Below are 25,613 nucleotides of genomic sequence, written 5' to 3'. Positions count from 1 at the left end.
GTGGAGCCTTGGCTATGGGAGGGGAAGAGATAGAGAAAGGAGGGGGAGAAGGATAGAGAAGCAGATGGTCACTTCTTCTGTGTGCCCTGACCAGAAATCGAACCCAGGACATCCACACACCAGGCCAATGCTCTGCCACTGAGCATCAGTTCTTCATTGAGACACCTTAGTTGTTCATGGATTGCTTTCTCATATGTGCCTTGCCGGGGGGTGGGGGGTGGGGGGGAGGATAGAGAGAGTTACTCCTTGGCCAAGCCAGCGACTTTGGGCAGCAATCCAGCAACCTTTGGTCTCAAGTTAGTGACCATGGGGTCATGTCTATGATTCCACACTCAAGCCAGCAACCTCAGGGTTTCAAACCTGGGTCCTCCGCATCCCAGTCCAACACTCTAATCCACTGCACCACCACCTGGTCAAGCAAGGGATGAACTTCTTATCGACTGAACTACCACAGGTTAGGCTGAGTTCCTTTTTAAAATACAGCCCTTTTTCCTATTGTGTAGTTTTCTAATATATTGTATATTAAACATTTTTATGTAGGACATTGTTTTTAAACTATGTAATTAAAGTATTCCGTGACATCATATTATAATATCACTAGTTACCTTATCAGTATTAATATTAGCCTGCAGTGGAAACTGCTAATTGAAAACATTTTCCAGAAAGGTAAAATTGTCTTTATGTGATGAACACTTTTCTTCCACTTTTCTTTCACCTCATCTTCTCCCACAGGTTTGCTCTGATGACTATAAATATAATAAAGAGCTTTTCCCTTGCCAGTTTGTAACTTTGCTATGCAGGGGAAATGACCTGTAATATGAAGACCCTCACCAAAATTCCCACTGGACACCTTGGTGTTCATTCCATATCAGAGGTAGGGGTCTCTTGTGATGAGTAACTTGGGAACTAAACCTTCCTGAACAGGGTTTGTTCCCTAAGGTATTCCATTATGGGGAGGCCCCATAGTATCTAGTGTAGAAGTGTGTGTGTTCTGCAGTTAGATTTCTTAGATTGAAATCCTAGTTCTACTCAACTGTGACTCTGAGCAAGTTAAATAATTTCTCTGTGCCTCATTTTCCTTATCTGTAGTAGGAATATAGTACTAGTACTAACTTTGTAGGTTTGAGGTGAGGATTAAATGAAATAATACGTGTAAAGCACTTAAAACATTTACAGCAGCTGCTACATTGTGAGCACTCAGTGAAATGTTAGCAGCAGTGGAGATGTTGGTGGTATTCAGTAGATACTGACTGAGAGGCACAAAATAGACTAATCTGAAAATAAGCCATGACAAAGATTCATTCTCAGTCTCAAACATCATGGTAAGATTCCTGCAGAATATGGTGTTCCTTGCTGATCTGTCATCCTAACAATCTCCTTAATTTTCTCATTTACTCTAAAGTATTTGTTTATATAGTTTCAGCATCTCTTAATTTCAAAGGAGAGGCATCGGATAGTAAACCTAATTCTTACAAATTTCTTTTGTTTGTTGATTTTACTAGAAAACATCTTTCTCCAGTGGATTAATAATAATCAGTAAGAACAGCGAACATTTATTTATTGAATACTTACTGTGTTCGGGCATAATTCTAAGCACTTTCTGTTTAACATTTACAATTGTTAAAGCAATTGTATGAAGAAGGTATTATTGTAGTCACATTTTACAAATGAGGAAACTGAGGCCAGAAAAGAGGACTTTGCTCAGAGTCACATGACTAGAAAGGGCAGAGCCATGATATCTTTAAAATTGGTGACACTTTCACAACATGAAACTTATCTCTAAATGCAAATTTTGTACTCAAGAATTGGCTTCCAGATATTTCCGACATGTTGTGGGGTTTTAAAAATAGTTGGCCTTTTGATATGATGTAATACAAATAGCACTACCTCCAAAATCCCATGATCTCATTTTAATCATGAGAAAAACATCAACAGATCCCATTTGAGATATTTTCCTACAAGTTACCTGACCAGCACACCCCAAAACTGTCTGGGTCATGAAAAATAAGAAGTCTGAGAACTGTCATAGCCAACTAGAATCTGAGGAGACAGGATGACTAAATGTCACGTGCCCTCAATGGGATTCTGGAAAGCATTTAGGGGCAAGTTGCATTTGATACTTTGATTTCATCTGCCATCCTGTCTTCCTTGGGGCCTTTTTTCTTCTTCAGTGAAGTGAATATGTAACTCAAATGATGGAGGGTAGAAGAAGGAAGAAGTGCTGCTCACTTCCTGCTGTGGGATAAATGAGCTGATTGTTATAGAAACAAATAAATGCCAAAGTCAGGTGGCATGTATTGAGTTACTTTAACATGTAGAGGTCATGTTAATGTTTCTTTCTCATTTTCTCTTATCCAGGGAGCAGATTTTAAGAGTAAAAGAAGATGAGAATGTTCCGTTTCTGCTGGTTGGTAACAAATCAGATTTAGAAGATAAAAGGCAGGTTTCTGTAGAAGAGGCGAAAAGCAGAGCTGATCAGTGGAATGTTAACTATGTGGAAACATCTGCTAAAACACGCGCTAATGTTGACAAGGTAAAGGCGGCTTGCCTTGCTGCTCCATGTGAAAAATAGGTTAATTTGCTGTAACTTGGCTCCATTTTGCTGAGATTTTTTTTTTTTTTTTTTTTTGTATTTTTCTGAAGCTGGAAACGGGGAGAGACAGTCAGACAGACTCCCGCATGCGCCCAACCGGGATCCACCCGGCACGCCCACCAGGGGCGATGCTCTGCCCCTCCGGGGGGTCGCTCTGCCGCGACCAGAGCCACTCTAGCGCCTGGGGGCAGAGGCCAAGGAGCCATCCCCAGCGCCCGGGCCATCTTTGCTCCAATGGAGCCTTGGCTGCAGGAGGGGAAGAGAGAGACAGAGGAAGGGGGGCGGTGGAGAAGCAAATGGGCGCTTCTCCTATGTGCCCTGGCCGGGAATCGAACCCGGGTCCCCCGCACGCCAGGCCAACGCTCTACTGCAGAGCCAACCGGCCAGGGCCTGAGATTCTTTAATATATGTTGATTTTCATTAGCCCGGAATGCTTAAGTGCAATATTAGGGATTTCTTACTTCACCTTGTCCCTTGGTTTCTCATGTCCATTATAGCCTGAGACACTGCAGCCATATGTACTCTGTTTTTTAGCACTATGATTTCTTACCTGAATTCTTGCTTTTTCTCCCCCTCTTGATTGGCTGGATGATTTAGAAGGAATTGTGTGAGTCTTCAGAGCTGACACCTGCCTGGCCCCATTTAAAATCTCAAAAGTGAAGGTGGCTCCCAAGATGAAGGAGCCTGAGATGAGAGGGTTTGTCATCTCTGATGTACAGCTCCACTCCCCACCCTCAACCTCTGTTCTTTCCTGTGTGGAAAAGGAAGCCGTCTACCCTCTTTCCTTATGCCCCCTGTGTTCAGACCGGCCTTTCCTAGAGACCAGGCAAGGGACACCTTCCCTTTTCTAGGAGCCTGCTCAGATGGCTTCACGCTGTTGCTGGATGTGCTCTTGAGTGTTTAGGAGAGCTGCATGTGGGGATAAGAGAGTGCAAGTGCCGAGAGCCCTCTAGAGGGGCCTCTGTCAGCCCCCAGCCATCTAGGCCCCACCAGGTGCCTACATACTCCTGGGTCTCCCCCGAGACTCACCTGGGATGGGTGGGGAAGCACACTGAGGGACAGCACTGCTCTAGGTGGCCCCAGATTTTAGTGAGCTCACCTGTTAGTGCTTGCTGGGAGCATAACCCTGGTCCAGAAATCAGTAGTTTAAAAATATGAGCAATTCAAGCTCTGGCATGATAGTTCAGTTGGTTAGAGCATCATCCCAAAGGGCAGGGGATGATGATCCCCAGTCATGGCACTTATAGGAACAGATGTTCTTATCTCTCTCCTGCTTTCTCCCTTCCTCTTTCTAAAATCAATAAAATAAACATTTTAAAAATATATGAGCAATTCTACCCGGCATGGTGGCTAAGCTGGTTAGAGCTTCGTCCCCAATATGCCATGGTTGCAGATTTGATCCCTGGTCAGGGCACGTACAAGAATCAACCAATGAATACATAAATAAGTGGTACAACAAATCAATGTTTCTCTCTCCCCCTCCTTTCTCTCTAAAATCAATCAATGAATAAATTTTTAAAACATTAGAAATTGGCCTGATATGTGGTGGTGCAGTGGATAAAGCATCAACCTGGAATGCTGAAGTCGCCTGTTTGAAACCCTGGTCTTGCCTGGTCAAAGCACATATGGGAGTTGATGCTTCCTGCTCCTCCCCTTCTTCTTTCTCTCTCTCTCTCTCTCCCTCCCTCTCTCTCTCTCTCTCTCTCTCTCTCTCTCCCCCCCCCCCCCCCTCTCTTCTCTCTCTCTCTAAAATGAATAAAAAATCTTAAAAAAAAAATTAGAGATTCTGGCCCTGGCCAGTGGGGCTCAGTGGATAGAGTGTCGCCCCAGCATGTGGATATCCCAGATTTTATTTTGTCAGGGCACATAAGAGAAATGACCATCTGCTCCTTTACCCCTCCCTCTTCCCCTCCCATAGCCAGTGGCTAATTGGTTCAAGCATTGGCCCCAGGTATTGAGGATAGTTCAATTGGTCCAAATCTGTCAACCTCAGGTGCTAAAATTAGCTCAGTTGATCAAGCATTGGCCCAAGATGGGGGTTGCATGGTGGATCTTTGTCGGGGCACATGCAGGGGAGTCTGTCTCACTATCTCCCCTTTTAAAATAAAGATATATATATATATATGAGATTTTTTTGTTCATTTACTATAGTCTTAAGACAGAGTTATTACTGTCTTAAGCTGATTAAAGTTTTAGTCACATGATCAGATTTCTATAGGAACAATGTATTTTTACAAAATGAATGGAGAGGCAAACTGTGCAAGCTATGAAACTGTCCTCCTAACAAACCTTGAAGTGTTCCTTTGACCCAGAATCAAACCTACACTATGATGTATCAGGATGATGCTCTAATCAACTGAGCCACCCAGCCATTTACTGCCATCAGAGGCTCTTGAAAAGCGTGGTGGTGTGCATTATCAGAGCTCTTACAGGACAGTAACAAATAAACCAACAACCCAAGTAAAAATGTTCAAAACCATTAAGTGGCACTTCACAAAAAAGAAATGCAAATTACTTTTAAACTTGGAAAGAGGTTTGCTTAGTCTCTATTATGAAAAGGGAAGTACAGTTTTAAAATACAATATTTTTTGACCTGTGGTGGCACAGTGGATAAGGCATCGACCTGGAACTCTGAGGTTGCTGGTTCAAAATTCTGGGCTTGTTCGGTCAAGGCACGTACAAGAAGCAGCTTTGAGTTGGTGCTTCCCGTTCCTCTTCTTTCTCTTCTCTCTAATATCAATAAATAAAAATCTTAAAAAATAATAATTAATTAAATGAAATATGACATTTTTTTACCTGTCACATTACAAAACAGTAAGTTGATAATATACTGTTGGACAAGAGTATAGAAAAACAGTAACTCAAGTTTGTAGAAGGGCAATTTGGCTATCATCTATCAAAATTATGACCCTAACCATTTGAGTTCTAAAAATTTATTATACAGAAAATATCATGCATTCACACATAAAAGTATGTTCTGTGGTGGTCATTGAAGCATTATTTTTAGAAGCAAAAGACAAAATATCTAATATCCTATAGGGGACTGATTTAAATTATGGTGTGCCCTTATAATGAGGTACTACACAACCAGTAAAGAGAAATGAAGGTCGGCCTACAAGTGCTGATATAGAACAATCTTCAACCATAGAGAAATGAAAAAAGCAAAGTGCAGAATAGAGTCTGTAGTATGCTCCCATCTGTGGTTTTAAACACACTCTCAGACATATGCGCGCACGCACACACACACACACGTATGTATTTCTTTTTTTTGTTTTTTTTGTATTTTTCTGAAGCTGGAAACGGGGAGAGACAGACAAGACTCCCGCATGCGCCCGACCGGGATCCACCCGGCACACCCACCAGGGGGATGCTCTGCCCCTCCGGGGCGTCGCTCTGTCACGACCAGAGCCACTCCAGCGCCTGGGGCAGAGGCCAAGGAGCCATCCCCAGCGCCCGGGCCATCTTTGCTCCAATGGAGCCTCGGCTGCAGGAGGGGAAGAGAGAGAGAGGAAGGAGAGGGGGAGGGATGGAGAAGCAGATGGGCGCTTCTCCTGTGTGCCCTGGCCGGGAATCAAACCCGGGACTCCCGCACGCCAGGCCGACGCTCTACCACTGAGCCAACCGGCCAGGGCACACATGTATGTATTTCATCAGTACATCAGCGGGATATATAAGAATCCAGTGCCTGTGGTTGCCAGAGAGTTACCACAAATCTGTGCTGTTCTTCACTGTAAATACCCTGTTGGACATCTGTGTTTGGATTACTTTTGCTATATGCATGTATTACTTTTCAAAAAAATAAAGGTGTAAGACTTTTTACTTAGGCTGTATAACAAAATATACTTCAAAATTTTAAAAGGTCAAACAACCATGTATTATGCTTATAGAATCTGCGGGCCACAAAAGAAGATAGGATATGTGGAGATGGCTTGTACCTGCTGCAGAGTGTCTAGTGCCTCGGCTGAGAAGCTTGAAGTCTGGGGACTGGAAACATCTAAACTTTGATTTTAAAGCATTTAAACTTTTGTTCACTCATGTCTGGTGTAGCTGGTTGGTGCTGGCTGCTGCCCTAGGATTCCTCAGGCCACTCCATGTGGCTTTTCCTTGTGTGCTAGGTTAGGCTTTCTCAGCTGCAGGGTAGCAGTGTCACAGTGAATAAGAGCCAAGCAGAAAACAAGTTGCCTTTTATGATCTAGCCTTATTTCTACCTCATTCCATCGAAAGACGTAGTCGCAAAGGCCAACCCCAGGTTCAGGAGGAAGGGGAATAGACTCCATCCCTTGACAGAGTGGCGGGTTTCTGGAAAACCTTGTAAGAAGTATTGTTGTGGCCAGTTTTGGGAAATACAATCTGCAGTCAATTGTCACCTCTCCAAAGGAGAATTACATTAAATCAGGCTACTTATAAACTGAGGTACAAATTCATACTGAAAATTATAATCTTATGTACTGCTACAGTCTGAAGAGTGTCTACCAGATAAAGTACTTCAGTGGCTAATTTAAAAGTAACTTGCAGCTCCTATTTGGTTTCTAGAATTAGGGTTGTTGTGTTTTGTTCTTTTTTTCCTGAGGAAATGGTGTAATAGTTAAAAGACCTAGTTTTCATTAACACTTACAAGAACCTGGCACTGTGGTGAGTGCTGACCTTCTCATCTTTAATACTGTGATTAAAGAGAGGTTACAACCTGACCGGTGGTTGCACAGTGGACAGAGCCTCGACCTGGCACACTGAGGACCTAGGTTTGAAACCTCAAGGTCGCTGGCCTGAGCACAGGCTCACTAGCTTGAGTGCAAGGTCTCCAGCTTGTGCATGGGATCATAGACATGACCCCATGGTCACTGGCTCAGCTGGAGCACCCTGGTCAAAGCATGTTTGTGAAAACAATCAATGAACAGCTAAAGTGACAACTGCAAGTTGATGCTTCGCATCTCTCTCCCCTCCTGTTTCTCTCTCTCTGTCTCTGTCTCTCTTGCTCACTTGCTTATTAAAAAACAGACAAAAACATGATATCTCCCCAAATGACACAAGCGTTTGGGCTAGAGCAAAGCCAAGGAAGAAATGCAGTCCCTTTAAAGAGAGATTACCTGCCTGATTCATGCCCACAGGTCTGGGAGAGTACCCACGTTCTTTCCTCACTACTTGACTCAAAACAGTGATTGCCCATATTGTACCGCGTGGGCTACTAGAAGCCTGATGCAGATTTTCTAGGGTAGCAATTTTCTAGGGAGACAATCTTCTATTGTCTCCTTCTCTTAAATGGGAAAGTGTCATAGTTTGTCATGGGAGATCAATATTAGCTGCCAACAAGATGCCTATCCTCGGCCCTGGCCGGTTGGCTCAGCGGTAGAGCGTCGGCCTGGCGTGCGGGGGACCCGGGTTCGATTCCCGGCCAGGGCACATAGGAGAAGTGCCCATTTGCTTCTCCACCCCCCCTCCTTCCTCTCTGTCTCTCTCTTCCACTCCCGCAGCCAAGGCTCCATTGGAGCAAAGATGGCCCAGGCGCTGGGGATGGCTCCTTGGCCTCTGCCCCAGGCGCTGGAGTGGCTCTGGTCGCGGCAGAGCATCGCCCCCTGGTGGGCAGAGCGATGCCCCTGGTGGGCGTGCCGGGTGGATCCCGGTCGGGCGCATGCGGGGAGTCTGTCTGACTGTCTCTCCCCGTTTCCAGCTTCAGAAAAATACAAAAAAAAAAAAAAGAAAAAAGATGCCTATCCTCATCGGGATTCCAGATTAGACCTTTGGTTAGACACTTCATAGAGGCAGATTTTTATTTTTATATTTTATTTTATTGAGAAACATCAATGTGTTGCTCCACTTATTTATGCATTCATTGGTTGATTCTTGTGTGTGCCCTGACCAGAGAGTGAACCCACATTGTTGGCGCATCGGGACAATCTAACCACCTGAGCCAGGGTAGGCAAAGAGACAGATTTTAAATCCACCCTGTGAAAAAGCTTCGTGACCATCAGAGTTGTTGAACTAGAGCTTAGCCTGTCTCAGAAGTCTTATATTTGTCACAGAGGAATCACCCAGAAGTTAGAGGACATCTGACAAGCCTGCTTATGTTCTCATTGGGTGTGCGGTTCATCTGATGTCCTTGTTAGTACCCTTCTAGCTGGATGCTCTGGCTTTTTAATATTTTATTTTGATTTTTTTGTTATTGTACATGAACACATGCTTATTTTGTAAAGAAAAGTTTATAATGTGGAGGGAGAAGTACAAGGAGGAAAAGTGAGTCACTTCCCTGTAGGTAACCACTGCTAACGTGCGTTTTTCCAGGTGTTTATGTACACTGTAAGTGGGTATACAGAATCTAAGAGAGAGTTTGTGTTTGCTTGTTTTTCCCCTGTATAAATAGGACTTTTACAGGGTATAATATATTAATAGTGTGTTAACTTTCTGTATAGTGTGTCTGTGTATGCAGATATAGAGACAATTACTACGCTTTCCTTTTTAAATTGTACAAGTAGGTCTTGTGTTTCTCTCCCTGTCATTGCATATAAATGTACCACATTCTTTTTAAAATCTGCAAAGTGTTCCATAATAAGGCTTTTTCATAATTTAGATGTCATCCATTGAGTTTATCTTTGGTGCTATCATCACTTGTAGAGTTTTTTAATCTTTGTTTTAAAAATTGAGGTAAAAAGTTCAAGTTATATGAACATTTTTACCAAAAAGTATAATTCAGAAAATTTTCTGATTTTCCCAGTGTACTTAGAGAAGTAGACTTTCGTCTGTGCTTTCACCCCTGTATTCCCCCAGCCAGAGCTCTGGGTGTGTGTTCTGACATTGTGGCTAGGGTCACTGCTCTGACTCCAAACAGTACCACTCATATTGTCTGTTTGCTTTATCTACCCTTTTTCTTCTTTCTAGGTATTTTTTGATTTAATGAGGGAAATTCGAGCCAGGAAGATGGAAGATAGCAAAGAAAAGAATGGAAAAAAGAAGAGGAAAAGTTTAGCCAAGAGAATCAGAGAAAGATGTTGCATTTTATAATCAAAGCCCAAACTCCTTTCTTATCCTGACCATACTAATAAATATAATTTATAAGCATTGCCGTTGAAGGCCCAATTGACTGAAATTACTTTAACATTTGGGAAATTGTTATATATCACTAAAAGCATGAATTGGAACTGCATTGAGAGTAGATTCACTTTAAAAAGAAATTAATGTGGCTTCACCAAGAAGCAAAGTTCAGCTTATTTCATAATTGCCTACATTATCACGGTCCTGAATGTAATGTATGAGTTTGTGTTTTGAGGACAGTCTTCCTTAAACTGTTACAGGGGTACTCTGAGGGGGGGATAGGAGGAAAGGCTATTTTATATCGGTTTAAAATGTCTTGGTCTTCTACTGCCTTGAAAATGACAATTGTGAACATGATAGTTAAACTATACCACTTTTTTTAACCATTATTATGCAAAATGTAGAAGAAAAGTTATTGGCATGATTGTTGCATATAGTTAAATTGAGAGTAATTTATCTGTGAACCTGCATTAATTACCTGGTGATTAACTCAGAAAAGTGGTGTAAACTTGCACATGGAAATTTTTGAATATGCCTTAATTTAGAAACTAAAAAATACCCAGTTACATCATTCTGGGTATGTCTTCACTTGGCACCGTGGGCCCACTGCCCATGTGCCTGGTGAGAGAATGTATGCCTCATGGAGTACAGCTTCTGTATAGAAGATTCTTGAGAAATAACTGTCTGCTAGGAGGCTGTCCACATTTAAAATGTGTGCCATACTCTGGTTCTTCCAAGTAAGGTTCCAGAGCTCTTGATTGCTTTTAATTAACTGCACAGTTTAAAATGACGGGCCAGCATATACTTGTAGGATAAATTTAGACTATGAGGATTCAACATCAGTTATGTTTTAGTGAACCCTCTTTTTCTTTAAGATGCTGGTCCCTGGAAACCCCTTTCTGCAAGTTGTAAGCATGTGTTAAGTTTTTGATATCTTTTGAGCAGGCACAGGAAAGCATCAATAGTGCTAATGCATTTTGCACTAGAGCACTGGGAAAATACTCATGCTTGCCACCTGTTCATTTTTAAATTTGTACTCATAAGATTACAGTTTGGCTATATGGAAGTTATTAGGAGTATTTGTAGTCTGTTTGTGTTCATGATGAAGAATGCTGTAGCTCCATTTTCCTACAGTTGACGTCAAGCAATCAAACCTGAGTGTAGTGCAGAAAACATGACTATGGTCAGTGCACACAGACCAAACGTGAACCTCTGTCACTGCTGTGCGGTGCGCCCACGGAAAGACTTGTAGCATGTGACTGGGGAGCATAATTTCAGTGGGAAACCTCCCACTGCCAGTTTTCTTTTTGTCTTCGGAATGGAGCTAAGACAGTTGATTCACAGAGTCTTTTTCCTTCTTTTTGTTCAGTCCTAATTTCAGTAAGTCAAAGATGTGTTCAGGCATTCCAGGTAACAGAAGTGTACGCAAAGGAAACTAACGTGGGCTTTTTAGAAACTTATCTGTTTAGATATTCCACCTGGCTTGTCATGTTAAATATCTGTCCAGAAAGGGTTTGAGATGTACCTCTTCTATTTCATACTTTTCAGGAGCTGTGCCACGTGCAGAACTACAGTACCACGTGACACCAGCCCTGTGGCCAGCCTCACCGTGTGTACTCACTGCGCCTGGTTAGTCAGGGGGCCTACCCACTAATGTGTGACTTTGCTTTGAGACCTTTCCTCTCTTGGGTACTGAGGTGCTATGAAGCCAACTGACAAAGACACATCACATGTCTTAGGCTGATGCTACTACCCAATTGCTTTATTTGCAATTTGAGCCATTTAAAGACCAATAAACTTCCTTTTTAAAAAATGTTTGTGGTGTTACTTCATGTTTACAATATAACATGTAAAATTCAGATTTATCAACCTGGATAGCTTTACCAGAGATTAAAAACAGCTAAATCTGTCAGTGTAGGGACTTCTGTGTAGCAGCAGATTTCTTAAGTAATAGTATTATTACAGCACAGGTGTGGTCAGGGCTAGGAAATGGGAGAATACCACATAGATTCTAGAAGATACTCTTGTGCTGGTATGAGTACTTTCAGGACACTGCTAAACTCAGTGAGCAGGCTGATGGTTTTATATTCATTCCATGAACAGAAGGATCCCGAGACTTGAATTTCTCAATACAGTAGGAGTAGCCACCCTGTTTCCATTTCAGCCAGGTTCAGGCTGTTTTCACGTTGGGGGTCTAGTGAGAAATACTGACTTCTTACCTGTCACATAGCCTATGGGTTAGAAAAGATTGGCCCACTATTGAGTACAGTCTTTCAAAATTCGGTTCATTTTAGTATCTCTCGAGCTCCTAGGCAGTGCCAGAATGAGCATGTAACTTAGAGTTGGCATCATTTTTAACCTCACTGTGTTAGTCCTGAAAGGATGTGATATTAAATGTTTACCAAAGGTTAGTTTAACTTCTCTCAAACAAATCAAAATGTCATGTCTCAAAATTTTGTGACAAGGATATAAATAATTTAACAACCTTATATATCACTACCTTAAAAGTAAAACTATCAGAACTTTTACCAAAAGTTTCTATAAAGTTTTCAAAGTAATAATCCTTTTTATTTAATCCAGTATTAGAAATCTTTTAGCAGATTACTGTGAAATCAGGAGCGGCAGGTGGGTCTTCAGTCATGCTGTTTCAGTACAGTTCTGTGGACTGCCTCCTGTGGGCACTGTTGGGAGCCCAGCAGGTCCAGTCAAGTGAAGGACACAGGGGCCCTGCACAGGAGAGGAAATGAAGATGAGAGGTTAGGTTGGGTTCCTGCTCCAGGCTAGGCAAGAATCTTTGGATTGTCAGACCTAATAATGGCAGCAAGCGCACAGCACAGCCAATATCAAGATTCTGTATTTATCTCTATTTAATATTACCCCCCATTTGCAGATGGAGACAAGCGGAGAGCAGTTGAGTAACTTGCCCAGAGCCACAAAGCTAGTCATTGTGAATTGGACTTGGGAGCAAAGCTGTCTGGCCCCCAGTCCATGCTCTTCATCTGCACAGTGAAGGGAAGCAGAGTGAAGGCTGGAATTAGATGTTCAGTAGCCTGTGCTAAGGTGAGAAATGCCCAAGTGTTTCCCAAGACTGTGTGCAGTTAGTAATTGTCTTCAGAAAGCCTGCAGAGGTTGCTGTGAACGGAATAGAGGCCTCTTGTGCTTACAGCCCTGTTGGTCATAGATCCAGTGCTGGGAGGGAGATGTGCAGAACACTGACATGGAGTTGGGCCTTATAGTGCTTTCTACATGACATCTGTGACAGAAACATTCATCTCATGCTTTTATAACTGCAAAATAATTTCCTATCCCATTCCTTTGCTCTAGCAGCCTTCCATTCACTATGGTCACCTGTAGTCTCAATCTTTACAGAAACTCTATTTCTGGGGATCGAGACAGGTGGGCTAGCATTTATTAACATCTGAGGCAATGACACCAGTAACTTCATGGTTAATGTAATAGAAGGACATGGTTGCTTTTATCAAAAGCCCCAAGGAAAACAAACAGCTGAAGTATGTAGGTGCTTCCAAGCACCTAGCAGTTAGAAGATGATCTGTCAACCTGGGATGCTGAGGACCCTGGTTCGAAACCCTGAGTTTGCCGGTTTGATGATAGGATCATACGCATGACCCCATGGTCGCTGGCTTGAGCCCAAAGGTCACTAGCTTGAACCCAAGGTCTCTGGCTTGAGCAAGAGGTCACTGACTTGGCTGTAGCCCCCCAGTCAAAGCACATATGAGAAAGCAATCAATGAACAATTAAGGTACCACAACAAAGAATTTATGCTTCTCATCCCTCTCCCATCCTGTCTGTCCCTGTCTGGGTCTCTCTGTGCCTGTCTGTCTCTCTTACACACTAAAAAAAAAAAAAAGGAAAGAGGGTTTGAAAGGGCCAAGAATTTTAGTCAAGGCTGTTTATTTGGAAGGGAAAGGAACAGGCATGAGAGCTAACTTATCCTGGGCCCCTTCTGACAGGGAATGCCTTGTGGAAGCAAGCAATTCCAGGGTGCAACCCTGAGCTAAATCACTGCCTACTTGTTTGTGTGCTGATTTTATAGCACGTGCCAGAGCGCTCCCAGACACTCTTAGCAGCAGCTATGTTTACTGGACAAGGACTTGATATTTGTGGGCCCTGCTGGGTGGTATGTTCAGTGTGGTAGCTAGTGTCTGCTTTTACTCACCATGTCCCCTGGGGAGCACAGGGCCTGGTACACAATGCTCAACAAGTATTTGTTGGCTTGAACAGGGTTGATGCAGAGATGGAGACGGGTTCTGTGAACAGTGTGAAAACAACAGAGGCAGTGCTACCAAGGTGTGAAAAAGTCCTGTGAGATTAAAAAGTGGGGAGTCACTAAGTCACTTTACATTCATGGAGCAGTGTTACCTATTTACTTTTCCTGTGAAAAATTTTATTATTTGTAAGAGTAGAGAGAATAGTATAATAGACCCCCCCCCCAATGTACCTTTTATCCAGTTTCAATATATATCAACATTTTGCCAATCATTTTCATCTTTTGCCCCACTACATTTTTTTCTAGGGCATTTTAAAGTAACCCCAAGAAATCATACCACTTTCATAAATACTTCCGGGTTTTTTGTTTGTTTCTGTCTGAATATTTTCAATACCTGCTATTGTATCATTTGCCTTATAAATACTTCAGTATGCACTTTCAATAGGTCAAGATGATTTTTGTTCATAAACATATCACACCTAAAAAATTAATAATTTTAATGTCTTCTAATCTGCATTCTAATGTCTTCTAATGTCTACCCAATCTACATTCACATTTCTGATGTTTTCTCAAAGAAAAATTATAATTGGTCTGAATCAAGATCCAAATGTAGCCTACACATTATATTTTATTACGTGTTTACATGTTGAAGTTTTCCATAAATTTTTGTGTTAGAATAATTTTAGATTTACACAAAAGTTGCAAAGATTATACAAAGAGTTCCTGCATATTTTTCTCCCAGTTACTACTTACTATATGTTAACATAATCAGGGTACACTTGTCACAACATTGATACTATACAATTAGTCAAACTACCAACTTTATTAGATGTCACCAAGTTTTTCCAAAAACATTTTCTGTTTCACAGTCCAGTCCAGAATCTGCATTGCACTTGTCCTTGTATCTCCCCGAGATCCTCTGGTCAGTGACCATTCCTAATGAAGATGAACTTAATGAAGCTTGTGACCTGTGACATAGAAGACAGTAGATGTGTGTTCTGCCCACCTTACCCTCACCATCAACATGTCTAAGTCCCACTCCTGGTCAAGGCCTACTTCAGGCATCCCTCCTCTTTGCAGTTGGTAGCAATTGGGATACAAAACAGTGGGTCTTAAATTCCAAAGATATGTGGTTGTTGGCCAACATGTGGGAAAACACACATCTTGATTTAGTAGATCTATTAAAATATAAAAAGCACATACCTTACTACACAAAATATTTTCTGTATCTCTAAAGCAACAATTAATTACACAGGTTTCCAGAGTCATGTACAGCATGGTTCATCATAACATTGTTTACTAGAACATTAGAAACTACCTAAATGTCTAGGAACAGAAGAGAAATGGCTAAAAAAACAAATATCATAGACATATAATGCAGTACTTACTATATAGCAGTTTAAAGGAACAGACTACCCAGCAAAAAAAAAAAAGTTGGAATATTTCCATTTGTGATAACATGGATGGATCTTGAAAGTATCATGCTATGTGAAATAAGTTAGATGGAAAAGCACAAGAGCTGTATGATTTTTTTTCGTGGAATATAAACCCAAAAACAACAGACAAAAACTCATAGATTGGAGATTCAAAAGATGGCAGCAGAGTAGGAAGATGCACAGACGCCCAGCTCTCACCACCAAACTGGAATACAAATCACTTTAGGTAAAATCAGCATGAAAAACCAACTCTGAACTGCAAGGACAGCTCTCAAAAACCAAGGAGCAAAGAAGAAACCACAAGAATCCTGGTAAGGAGCGCCTGAACCTCCTCTGCTTACCGGAACGGAGGAGGGGGTGAGGCTGAGAGCCCAGAGAGGATCTCAGAGGGAAAAGAGCAGAAACTACTGCTCACAGCCACTTGCCTGGCGACCATTGAGCGAGGTGCATTGAAAAGACCAGCTTATCTCCCAAGTGGAAAGGACAGGGAGACGGACAGACTGTGGGGGGCTCAGGAAACAAACTAAAAAAGCTGACTCATCTGTGCTGAAGGCGGCCATAGCTGGGGGAGGGACTGAACCTTTCACAAAACAGAGCTGAAGTGCTTCCAGATCAGAGATCTCTGGACATCTCTCCAGCTCCAATCAGCGCAACAAGACACAGCTGAAAACAAGAAGTGGGGAGGAGGGGCAGTAATCAGGTCTCCATGGAGATCTGAGATACACCTCCCCCTACTGAAGCTGAGAAAACACCCTGCCCCCAGTGAGATTAGCTGGCTAAAGAGGCCTTCAGAGTCTCAGGTTACACCCATTGCATTCCTGGATACAGTTTCAAGGAAGCCCCCTGCTGAGATCAGTAAACAAGACTATCACCTGTTAAGAAAACAAATCAAGATTTCAAAGCTGCCCAAATCCAAAAGTAGATTACAGATAACAGTTGATACCAACCCAAGAAGACCTAGAAATAACACAACTGAAAACTGGAGGCAGACAACACCAAGCCTAGACTCAACCAACTCTACAAATAAAACACCCAAAAAGAGGATGAGAAGACAAAAGATTGCAATCCAAATGAAACCACAGGAGACACCTTCGAGAGATGAACTGAGTGATATGGAAATAATCAAACTTCCAGATGTGGAGTTCAAAATAATGATTGTAAGGATGCTTAGGGATCTTAGAACAACAATGGATGGTCAGTATGAAAACCTAAATAAAGAAATAGCAAGTATAAAAAAGAATCAGTTGGAGATGACAAATACAATATCAGAAATAAAGACCACAATGGAAGGAATTAAAAACAGAATAGATAGAACAGAGGATCGAATCAGCGAGTTAGAGGACAACTGGAATGAAGGCATGAAAGCAGAGAAGAGAAAAGAGACTCAAAAAGTCAGAGGAAACTCTTAGAGAGCTCTGTGACAACATAAAGAGAAATAACATCCGCATCATAGGGGTTCCTGAAGAAGAAGAAAAAGAACAAGGGATAGAGACTTTGTTCAATCATATCATAGCTGAAAACTTCCCTAAATTAATGCAAGAGAAACTCTCACAAATCCAAGAAGCACAGAGGACTCCATTAAAGAGAAACCCAAAGAAACCTACACCAAGACACATCATAATTAAAATACCAAAGCTAAGCAATAAAGAGAAAATATTAAAAGCTGCAAGAGAAAAAAAAGTTATCACCTACAAAGGAGCCCCCATAAGGATGACATCTGACTTCTCAACAGAAACACTTGAGGCCAGAAGGGAATGGAAAGAAATATTCAAAGTAATGCAGAACAAGAACCTACAACCAAGACTACTTTATCCAGCAAGGCTATCATTTAAAATCGAAGGAGAAATAAAAAGCTTCCCAGACAAAAAACAACTCAAGGAATTCATTACAACCAAACCAATGCTGCAGGAAATGTTAAGGGGCCTGTTGTAAACAGATCAAAGTGGGAAAAGAATATAGCAAAAAAAAGGAAAACACCTTTAAAGAAGAAAATGGCAATAAACAACTACATATCAATAATAACCTTAAATGTAAATGAATTAAATGATCCAATCAAAAGACATAGGGTAGCTGCGTGGATAAGAAAACAGGACCCATACATATGTTGTCTACAAGAGACACACCTTAGAACAAAAGACACACATAGATTGAAGGTAAAAGGATGGAAAAAAACGTTTCATGCAAACGGAAATGAAAAAAAAGCTGGGGTAGCGATACTTATATTAGACAAATTGGACTTTAAAACAAAGGATATAGTAAGAGATAAAGAAGATCACTACATAATGATAAAGAGAGTAATCCAACAGGAAGATATAACTATTATAAATATCTATGCACCTAATATAGGAGCACCTAAATATATAAAGCAGACTTTGATGGATTTAAAGGGCGAGATCAACAGCAATACTATAATAGTAGGGGATTTCAATACCCCACTAACATCACTAGATAGATCCTCAAGAAAGAAAATTAACAAAGAAACAGCAGACTTATTGGAAACACTAGATCAACTCGATTTAATAGATATCTTCATAACCTTTCACCCCAAAGCAGCAGAATATACATTCTTTTCAAGTGCTCATGGTACATTCTCTAGGATAGACCACATGTTATGGCACAAAAGTGCTCTCAACAAATTTAAGAAGACTGAAATCATATCAAGCACTTTCTCTGATCACAACGGCATGAAACTAGAAATGAATCACAACAGAAAAGCTCAAAAATTCTCAAACACATGGAAACTAAATAGCAGGGTGCTAAGTAATGAATGGATTAAGAATGAGATCAAAGAAGAAATAAAAAAATTCCTAGAAACGAATGACAATGAGCATACAACAACTCAAAATTTATGGGACACAGCAAAAGCAGTGCTGAGAGGGAAGTTCATAGCACTACAGGCACACTTTCAGAAGCTAGAAAAAGCTCAAATAAACAACTTAACCCTGCATCTAAAAGAATTAGAAAAAGAACAGCAAGTAAAGCCCAAATGTAGTAGAAGGAAGGAAATAATAAAGATCAGAGCAGAAAGAAATGACATAGAGGCTAAAGAAACAATACAGAAGATCAACGAAACTAGGAGCTGGTTCTTTGAAAAGGTAAACAAGATTGATGAACCTTTAACTAGACTCACCAAGAAGAAGAAAGAGAGGACTCAAATAAATAAAATTAGAAATGAGAGAAGAGAAATAACAACTGACACAACAGAGATACAAAATATTGTAAGAAAATACTATGAAGAACTGTATGCCAAAAAACTAGACAACCTTAGATGAAATGGACAAATTCTTTGAAACATACAATCTTCCAAAAATCAATCTGGAAGAATCAGAAAACCTAAACAGACCGATTACAACAAAGGAGATCGAAACAGTTATCAAAAAACTCCCAACAAAGAAAAGTCCAGGGCCCGATGGCTTCACAACGGAATTCTACCAAATATTCAAAGAAGAACTAACTCCTATCCTTCTCAAAATATTTCTTTTTTTATTTTTTTTTATTTTTTTTTATTTTATTTTTTTATTTTTCTGAAGCTGGAAACAGGGAGAGACAGTCAGAGAGACTCCCGCATGCGCCCGACCAGGATCCACCCGGCACACCCACCAGGGGGCGATGCTCTGCCCACCAGGGGGTGATGCTCTGCCCATCCTGGGCGTCGCCATGTTGCGACCAGAGCCACTCTAGCGCCTGAGGCAGAGGCCACAGAGCTATCCCTAGCGCCCGGGCCATCTTTGCTCCAATGGAGCCTTGGCTGCGGGAGGGGAAGAGAGAGATAGAGAGGAAAGCGCGGTGGAGGGTGGAGAAGCAAATGGGCGCTTCTCCTGTGTGCCCTGGCTGGGAATCGAACCCGGGTCCTCCGCACGCTAGGCCGACGCTCTACCGCTGAGCCAACCGGCCAGGGCCAAAATATTTCAAAAAATTCAAGAGGAAGGAAGACTTCCAAGCTCCTTTTATGAGGCGAGTATAATTCTGATTCCAAAACCAGGCAAAGACAACACAAAGAAAGAAAATTATAAGACAATATCTCTGATGAATATAGATGCTAAAATCTTCAACAAAATATTAGCAAACCGGATCCAACAATATATGGAAAAAATCATACACCGTGATCAAGTGGGATTTATTCTGGGGAGGCAAGGCTGGTACAATATTCATAAATCAATCAATGTGATTCATCACATAAACAAAAAGAAGGAGAAAAACCATATGATAATTTCAATAGATGCAGAAAAAGCATTTGATAAAATCCAGCACCCATTCATGATCAAAACTCTCAGCAAAGTGGGAATATAGGGAACATACCTCAACATGATAAAAGCCATCTATGAGAAACCCACAGCCAACATCATACTCAATGGGCAAAAATTAAAAGAAATACCCTTAGGATCAGGAACAAGGCAGGGGTGCCCCCTTTCACCACTCTTATTTAACATGGTCCTGGAAGTCCTAGCCACAGCAATCAGACAAGAAGAAGAAATAAAAGGAATTCAAGTTGGAAAAGAAGATGTAAAACTATCATTATTTGCAGATGATATGATATTGTATATAGAAAACCCTAAAGTCTCAGTCAAAAAGCTACTGGACCTGATAAATAAATTCAGCAAAGTGGCAGGATATAAAATCAACACTCAGAAATCAGAGGCATTTTTATACACCAACAATGAACAATCAGAAAGAGAAATTAAGGAAACAATCCCCTTCACAATTACAACCAAAAAAATAAAGTACCTAGGAATAAACTTAACTAAAGACTTGTACTCGGAAAATTACAAAGCATTGATAAAAGAAATCAAGGAAGATACAAACAAGTGGAAGCATATACCGTGCTCATGGTTAGGAAGAATAAACATCATTAAAATGTCTATATTACCCAAAGCAATCTATAAATTCAATGCAATACCAATTAAAATACCAATGACATACTTCAAAGATATAGAACACATATTCCAAAAATTTATATGGAACCAAAAGAGAACACGAATAGCCTCAGCAATCTTAAAAAAGAAGAATAAAGTGGGAGGTATCACACTTCCTGATATCAAGTTATACTACAAGGCCATTGTACTCAAAACAGCCTGGTACTAGCATAAGAACAGGCATATAGATCAATGGAACAGAACAGAGAACCCAGAAATAAACCCACAGTTCTATGGACAACTGATATTTGACAAAGGAGGCAAGGAAATACAATGGAGTAAAGACAGCCTCTTTAACAATGGTGTTGGGAAAATTGGACAGCTACCTGCAAAAAAATGAAACTAGATCACCAGCTTACACCACTCACAAAAATAAACTCAAAATGGATAAAAGACTTAAATGTAGGCCGTGAAACCATAAGCATCTTAGAAGAAAACATAGGCAGTAAGCTCTCCGACATCTCTTGGAGCAATATATTTGCCGATTTATCTCCATGGGGAAGTGAAATAAAAGACAGGATAAACAAATGGGACTATATCAAACTAAAAAGCTTTTGCACAGCGAAAGACAACAAGAACAGAATAAAAAGACAAACTACACAATGGGAGAACATATTTGACAATACATCTGATAAGGGGTTAATAACCAAAATTTATAAAGAACTTGTAAATCTCAACACCAGGAAGACAAACAATCCAATCCAAAAATGGGCAAAAGAGATGAATAGACACTTCTCCAAAGAGGACATACAGACGGCCAACAGGCATATGAAAAAATGCTCAACATCACTAATCATTAGAGAAATGCAAATTAAAACCACAATGAGATATCACCTCACACCAGTCAGAATGGCGCTTATCAACAAAACAACACAGAATAAGTGCTGGCGAGGATGTGGAGAAAAGGGAACCCTCCTGCACTGCTGGTGGGAATGCAGACTGGTGCAGCCTCTGTGGAAAACAGTATGGAGATTCCTCAAAAAACTGAAAATCGAACTGCCTTTTGACCCAGCTATCCCACTTTTAGGAATATACCCCAAGGACTCCATAGAATGGCTCCAAAAGGAGAAATGCACCCCCATGTTTGTGGCAGCATTGTTCACAGTAGCAAAGATCTGGAAACAGCCCAAGTGTCCCTCAGAGGACCAGTGGATTAAAAAGCTTTGGTACATATATACTATGGAATACTACTCAGCCATAAGAAATGATGACATCGGATCATTTACAATAACATGGATGGACCTTGATAACATTATACGGAGTGAAATAAGTAAATCATAAAAAAAACTAAGAACTATATGAATCCATACATAGAAGGGACATAAAAATGAGACTCAGAGACATGAACAAGAATATGATGGCAACAGGGGTAGGGGGTGGAGGGAGGCGGGATGGGGTGAAGAAGGAGAGAGGGGTTGGGGGAGAGGAGGGGCACAAAGAAAACCAGATAGAAGGTGACAGAAGACAATTTAACTTTGGGGGAGGGGTATACAGCACAATCAAATGTCAAAATAATCTAGAGATGTTTTCTCTCAACATATGTACCCTGATTTATCAATGTCACTGAATTAAATTTAATAAATAAATTTTAAAAAACCCATAAAAAAAAAACAAAAAAACCTCATAGATACAAATAACAATGGTAGTTAACAGAGGGGTGGGGTGTGGAGGAGGATGAAGAGAGTTAAAAGGGTCAAAATGGTGACAGAGAAGAGAATTTGGATGGTGAACCCACAATAAGTATATAGATGTCAAAATGTTGTAAATCTAAAACTTATATAATTTCATGAATCAATGTTAAACCAATAAATTAAAAAAAAATTTTTAAAGAACAACCTAGATAGACCTGTATTAATTATCTATGACCGCTATAATAAGTTGCCAGATTTAACAGCAGCATAACTTTATCATCTTATAATTCAGGTACAAAGAATCTGGCATGAGGTATGAAGCCCAAAATGGACCTCATCAGGTTGAAACCGAGGGGAGAGCTCATATCCTTTCCCTTTCTGGCCTGCATCCTTCCACGTACAGTCACCTCTTCAAAGCCGGTGACACTGCGCCACGGTCTTCTCACAGTGTTCTCTGGTTTTCTTTTCCCATTATTCCTTCCACTTTTAAGACTCTTATGGTCACACTGGACTCACCAGGATAATTTTACTATTTTAAGGTCAGCTAATGAATAACTTAATTCCCTTTGCTATATAACCTGATGTATTTCAGTGGTTCTAGATTAGGACAAAAACATCTTTGGGAAACCATTATTCTGCCTACCACAAACCTCAAGACACTCTATAAAGGTTACCTACCTACTCACAAGAAAGATATGTACTTACCACTTTTATTCAAGGTTGTACTTTAGACTCCAGCAGGATAATTAGCCAAGAAAATGAAATAAAAGTTATCCAGATAGAAAAGGGTGAAATAAAACTACAGGCAGTCCCTGTGTTACTGAGACAAGTTCTGTAGGTTTGCTCTTAAGTTGAATTTGTATGTAAGTTGGAACAGGTACATTTACCTATTAAATGCAACTTAGACAGATGTTTGTCTTAACATAGTACTGTATTTATTTTTACCTTTCTGTACATGTAAATACTTAACCATTTTCAAACCTACAGTACCTACCTTGTTCATAACCCAGAGATTGCCTGTATATTAACAACATGGTCATCAACATTGAAAGCCTAAAAGAAACAATAAAAATACTTCTGAAACTAATAAATTATTATAGCAAGATTGTACAAAACAAGGTTAGTATATAAAAGTCAATCCCTTCCCTATATACCAGCAATGAACAAGTGGAATTAGGTATTAAAAACACAATACTGTTTACATTAGCATCCCCAAAATGAAACTTAAGTATAAATCTAACAAAATAGGTACTAAATCTATCTGAGGAAAACTCTAATGAAAAATACTGAAAAACTAAATAAATGGAGAAAGAGTCCATGCTCATGGATAAAAAGACAATATTATCAAGAGTTCAATTCTTCCCATTTTAATCTATATTCACTGGAATCCCAAACAAAATCTTAGCAAGTTATTTTGTGGATGTCAACAAACTAATTCTAAGGTTTATATAGAAAGGCAACAGACCCAGAATTACCAACACAATATTGAAGAATTTGGTTGGAGGACTAACACTACTAGAACACAAGACTTATAAAGGCTACAGTAATCAAGACAATGTGGAGGATGATGTCAGAGAAATGGCGCCATAAGGAGTGATACGGATAAATCTCCCCCAAAATTCAACAAGATCTTCAACCAGAGACAGAAAAATCTGTCCTTGGAGCCTCCAGAAGTTCCACACTAAATGCAAAGGTATGATTGAGCGAAAAATTGACTAAATATATAATCAACCCCAAAGGAAATAAGAAGGAAGAAACACTGCGCCTTCCTCACTAACCTAAATAAGGGCTGCTTTCACTGGGAACTGAGAGTATAGGAACTAAGGCGGGCATAGGGTGTGAATAGAACCAGACTGTGGCACAAACGTCCGAACCAGGTTGTGGCACGGACATCGAATCCAAGGAAAAACTGTGCTTGTGGCAACCCAGTCAACACAAGCTAACGCTCGAGCCAAACCCAGACAAAGAAAGGCACTTGGGACAGCCATCTGCCCCAATCTCCTGGTCGGCGCACGCAGATAGTGGGCGACAGATTCCTCCTAGAGCCCCGGGAGTGGGCGCCCGTGTTCCTGGACAGAGGGGCAGAGTCAAAGGCCTTTGTGTGGGCTGAAAGCGGAATCTTGGGGTCACCCCTGCACCCTGAAAAAGCAGCACACGGGGAGGGAGCGGGAGCGAAATTCCCTACGCTCGAACTTTTCCGTGCGGGTGGGGCGCCTCACCCGGAGTGAGAGGCAGCCGGCCTGATCTCCTGGTCAGCGAGCGTGGAGAGTGGGCAAGAGAGTCCCCTGGGAGTGGGCAATCGTGTTCCCGGACAGAGGGGCAGAGTCAGAGGCCTTTCTGTGGGCCGAAACCAGAGTGTTGAGGTCGCCCCTGCACTCTGAAAAGCAGCGCGCAGGGAGTGAGTGGGAGCAAAATTTCCTACTCTGGAACTTTACCATGTGGGCGGGGTGCCTCACCGGGAGTGAGAGGTGGCTGGCCAGATATCCTGGTTGGCAAGCGCAGATAGTGAACGAGAGATTCCCCTGGGAATGGGCGCCTGTGTTCCCGGACAGAAGGGCAGAGTCAGAGGTCTTTGTGTAGACCGAAGCCCCGCCTGATTATACTAGCAGCTCTGACTGATTGAGCCTTACCCAGAGCCCTGCACTGAGTGTGAATAGAGTGAGGATTTGCCAGCTCTTTGAGCCTTTTACTCTCCAGGCAGAGGCAGCAGCAACCCCATAGCTGGATCATCAGGCTACTAATTCAGGAAGGAAAGACTAGGAGAGAGGCTCCGTGAATATGGACTCTTTCATTGGCAGAGCCTGCAAATGCTAATGAGCCTTGACTGCCAATGAGACTGAAGCCCAATATATGACATCGCCATAGAGCAGGGGTCCCCAAACTTTTTACACAGGGGGCCAGTTCACTGTCCCTCAGACCATTGGAGGGCCGGACTATAGAAAAAACTATGAACAAATCCCTATGCACACTGCACATATCTTATTTTAAAGTAAAAAAACAAAACGGGAATACAATATTTAAAATAAAGAACAAGTAAATTTAAATCAACAAACTGACCAGTATTTCAATAGGAACTATGGGTTTGCTTTTGGCTAATGAGATGGTCAATGTGCTCCTCTCAATGACCACCAATGAAAGAGGTGCTTCTTCCAGAAGTGCGGCGGGGACCGAATAAATGGCCTCAGGGGGCCGCATGCGGCCGGCAGGCCGTAGTTTGGGGACCCCTGCCATAGAGACTTATCAACTGCAAACCTCTACCTAAGCATGCCACAGGGGAAGAACCCAGGGTACAGAGTCACCAACCAGGAAAAGGGAGAGAAAAGAAAAAGCAAAAAGATAACCTCTCAAAATCAAGAATAATCCACAGACTTTATAACCTATCCCATTTTATTATATTTGTTTGTTTCTCTTCTTGTCTTGATTATTTTCTTGCTCTTCCAATTTGGTCATTTAATTCTCTGCCGGTCTTACTCTTTCTTCTCCTTGAACTCCACTACCTATAAGTGTTACATCTCACATTATCTTTTCTTTCTTCTTCCTTTCTCTCTATGAAGGTTGCATTCCAAAACTCTTAACTCTCTCTCTCTCTCTCCTTTTGTTCTTTTTTCTTCTTTTTGTGTTTTCCTTTCTTTTTTTTCTCCCTTTATATTAGTTTCTTCTTTTCTCCTTTACTTTTCCTCTCATTCAATCCTCAATCACAAACAAATTACTTTATCTGGGAATCAAATTTTTCTTTGTGGTGCTTTGGGGGTTTTTTACTTTGCTCTTTTAACTCACTCCCAAACCTGA

At 41.1% G+C, this 25,613-nt stretch overlaps 1 protein-coding gene across 1 annotated transcript in view; it reads left to right on the top strand.

Annotated features, from left to right (window-relative positions):
• Nucleotides 1–9,645, top strand: part of RALA (RAS like proto-oncogene A) — an 84,384-nt gene extending 74,739 nt beyond the window's left edge. Inside the window, exons 4-5 of the mRNA XM_066342374.1 lie at nucleotides 2,359–2,533; nucleotides 9,464–9,645. Coding sequence (XP_066198471.1) covers nucleotides 2,359–2,533; nucleotides 9,464–9,586 — 298 coding nt within the window. The 3' untranslated portion in view covers nucleotides 9,587–9,645. The remainder of the gene's footprint in view (nucleotides 1–2,358; nucleotides 2,534–9,463) is intronic.
• The last annotated feature ends 15,968 nt before the right edge of the window (nucleotides 9,646–25,613 follow it).

Source organism: Saccopteryx leptura, chromosome 6 (genome assembly GCF_036850995.1).
Source record: "Saccopteryx leptura isolate mSacLep1 chromosome 6, mSacLep1_pri_phased_curated, whole genome shotgun sequence".
Taxonomy (NCBI): domain Eukaryota; kingdom Metazoa; phylum Chordata; class Mammalia; order Chiroptera; family Emballonuridae; genus Saccopteryx; species Saccopteryx leptura.
The sequence above is the reverse complement of the archived record's forward strand: the minus strand, read 5'-3'. Positions and strand labels throughout refer to the sequence as shown.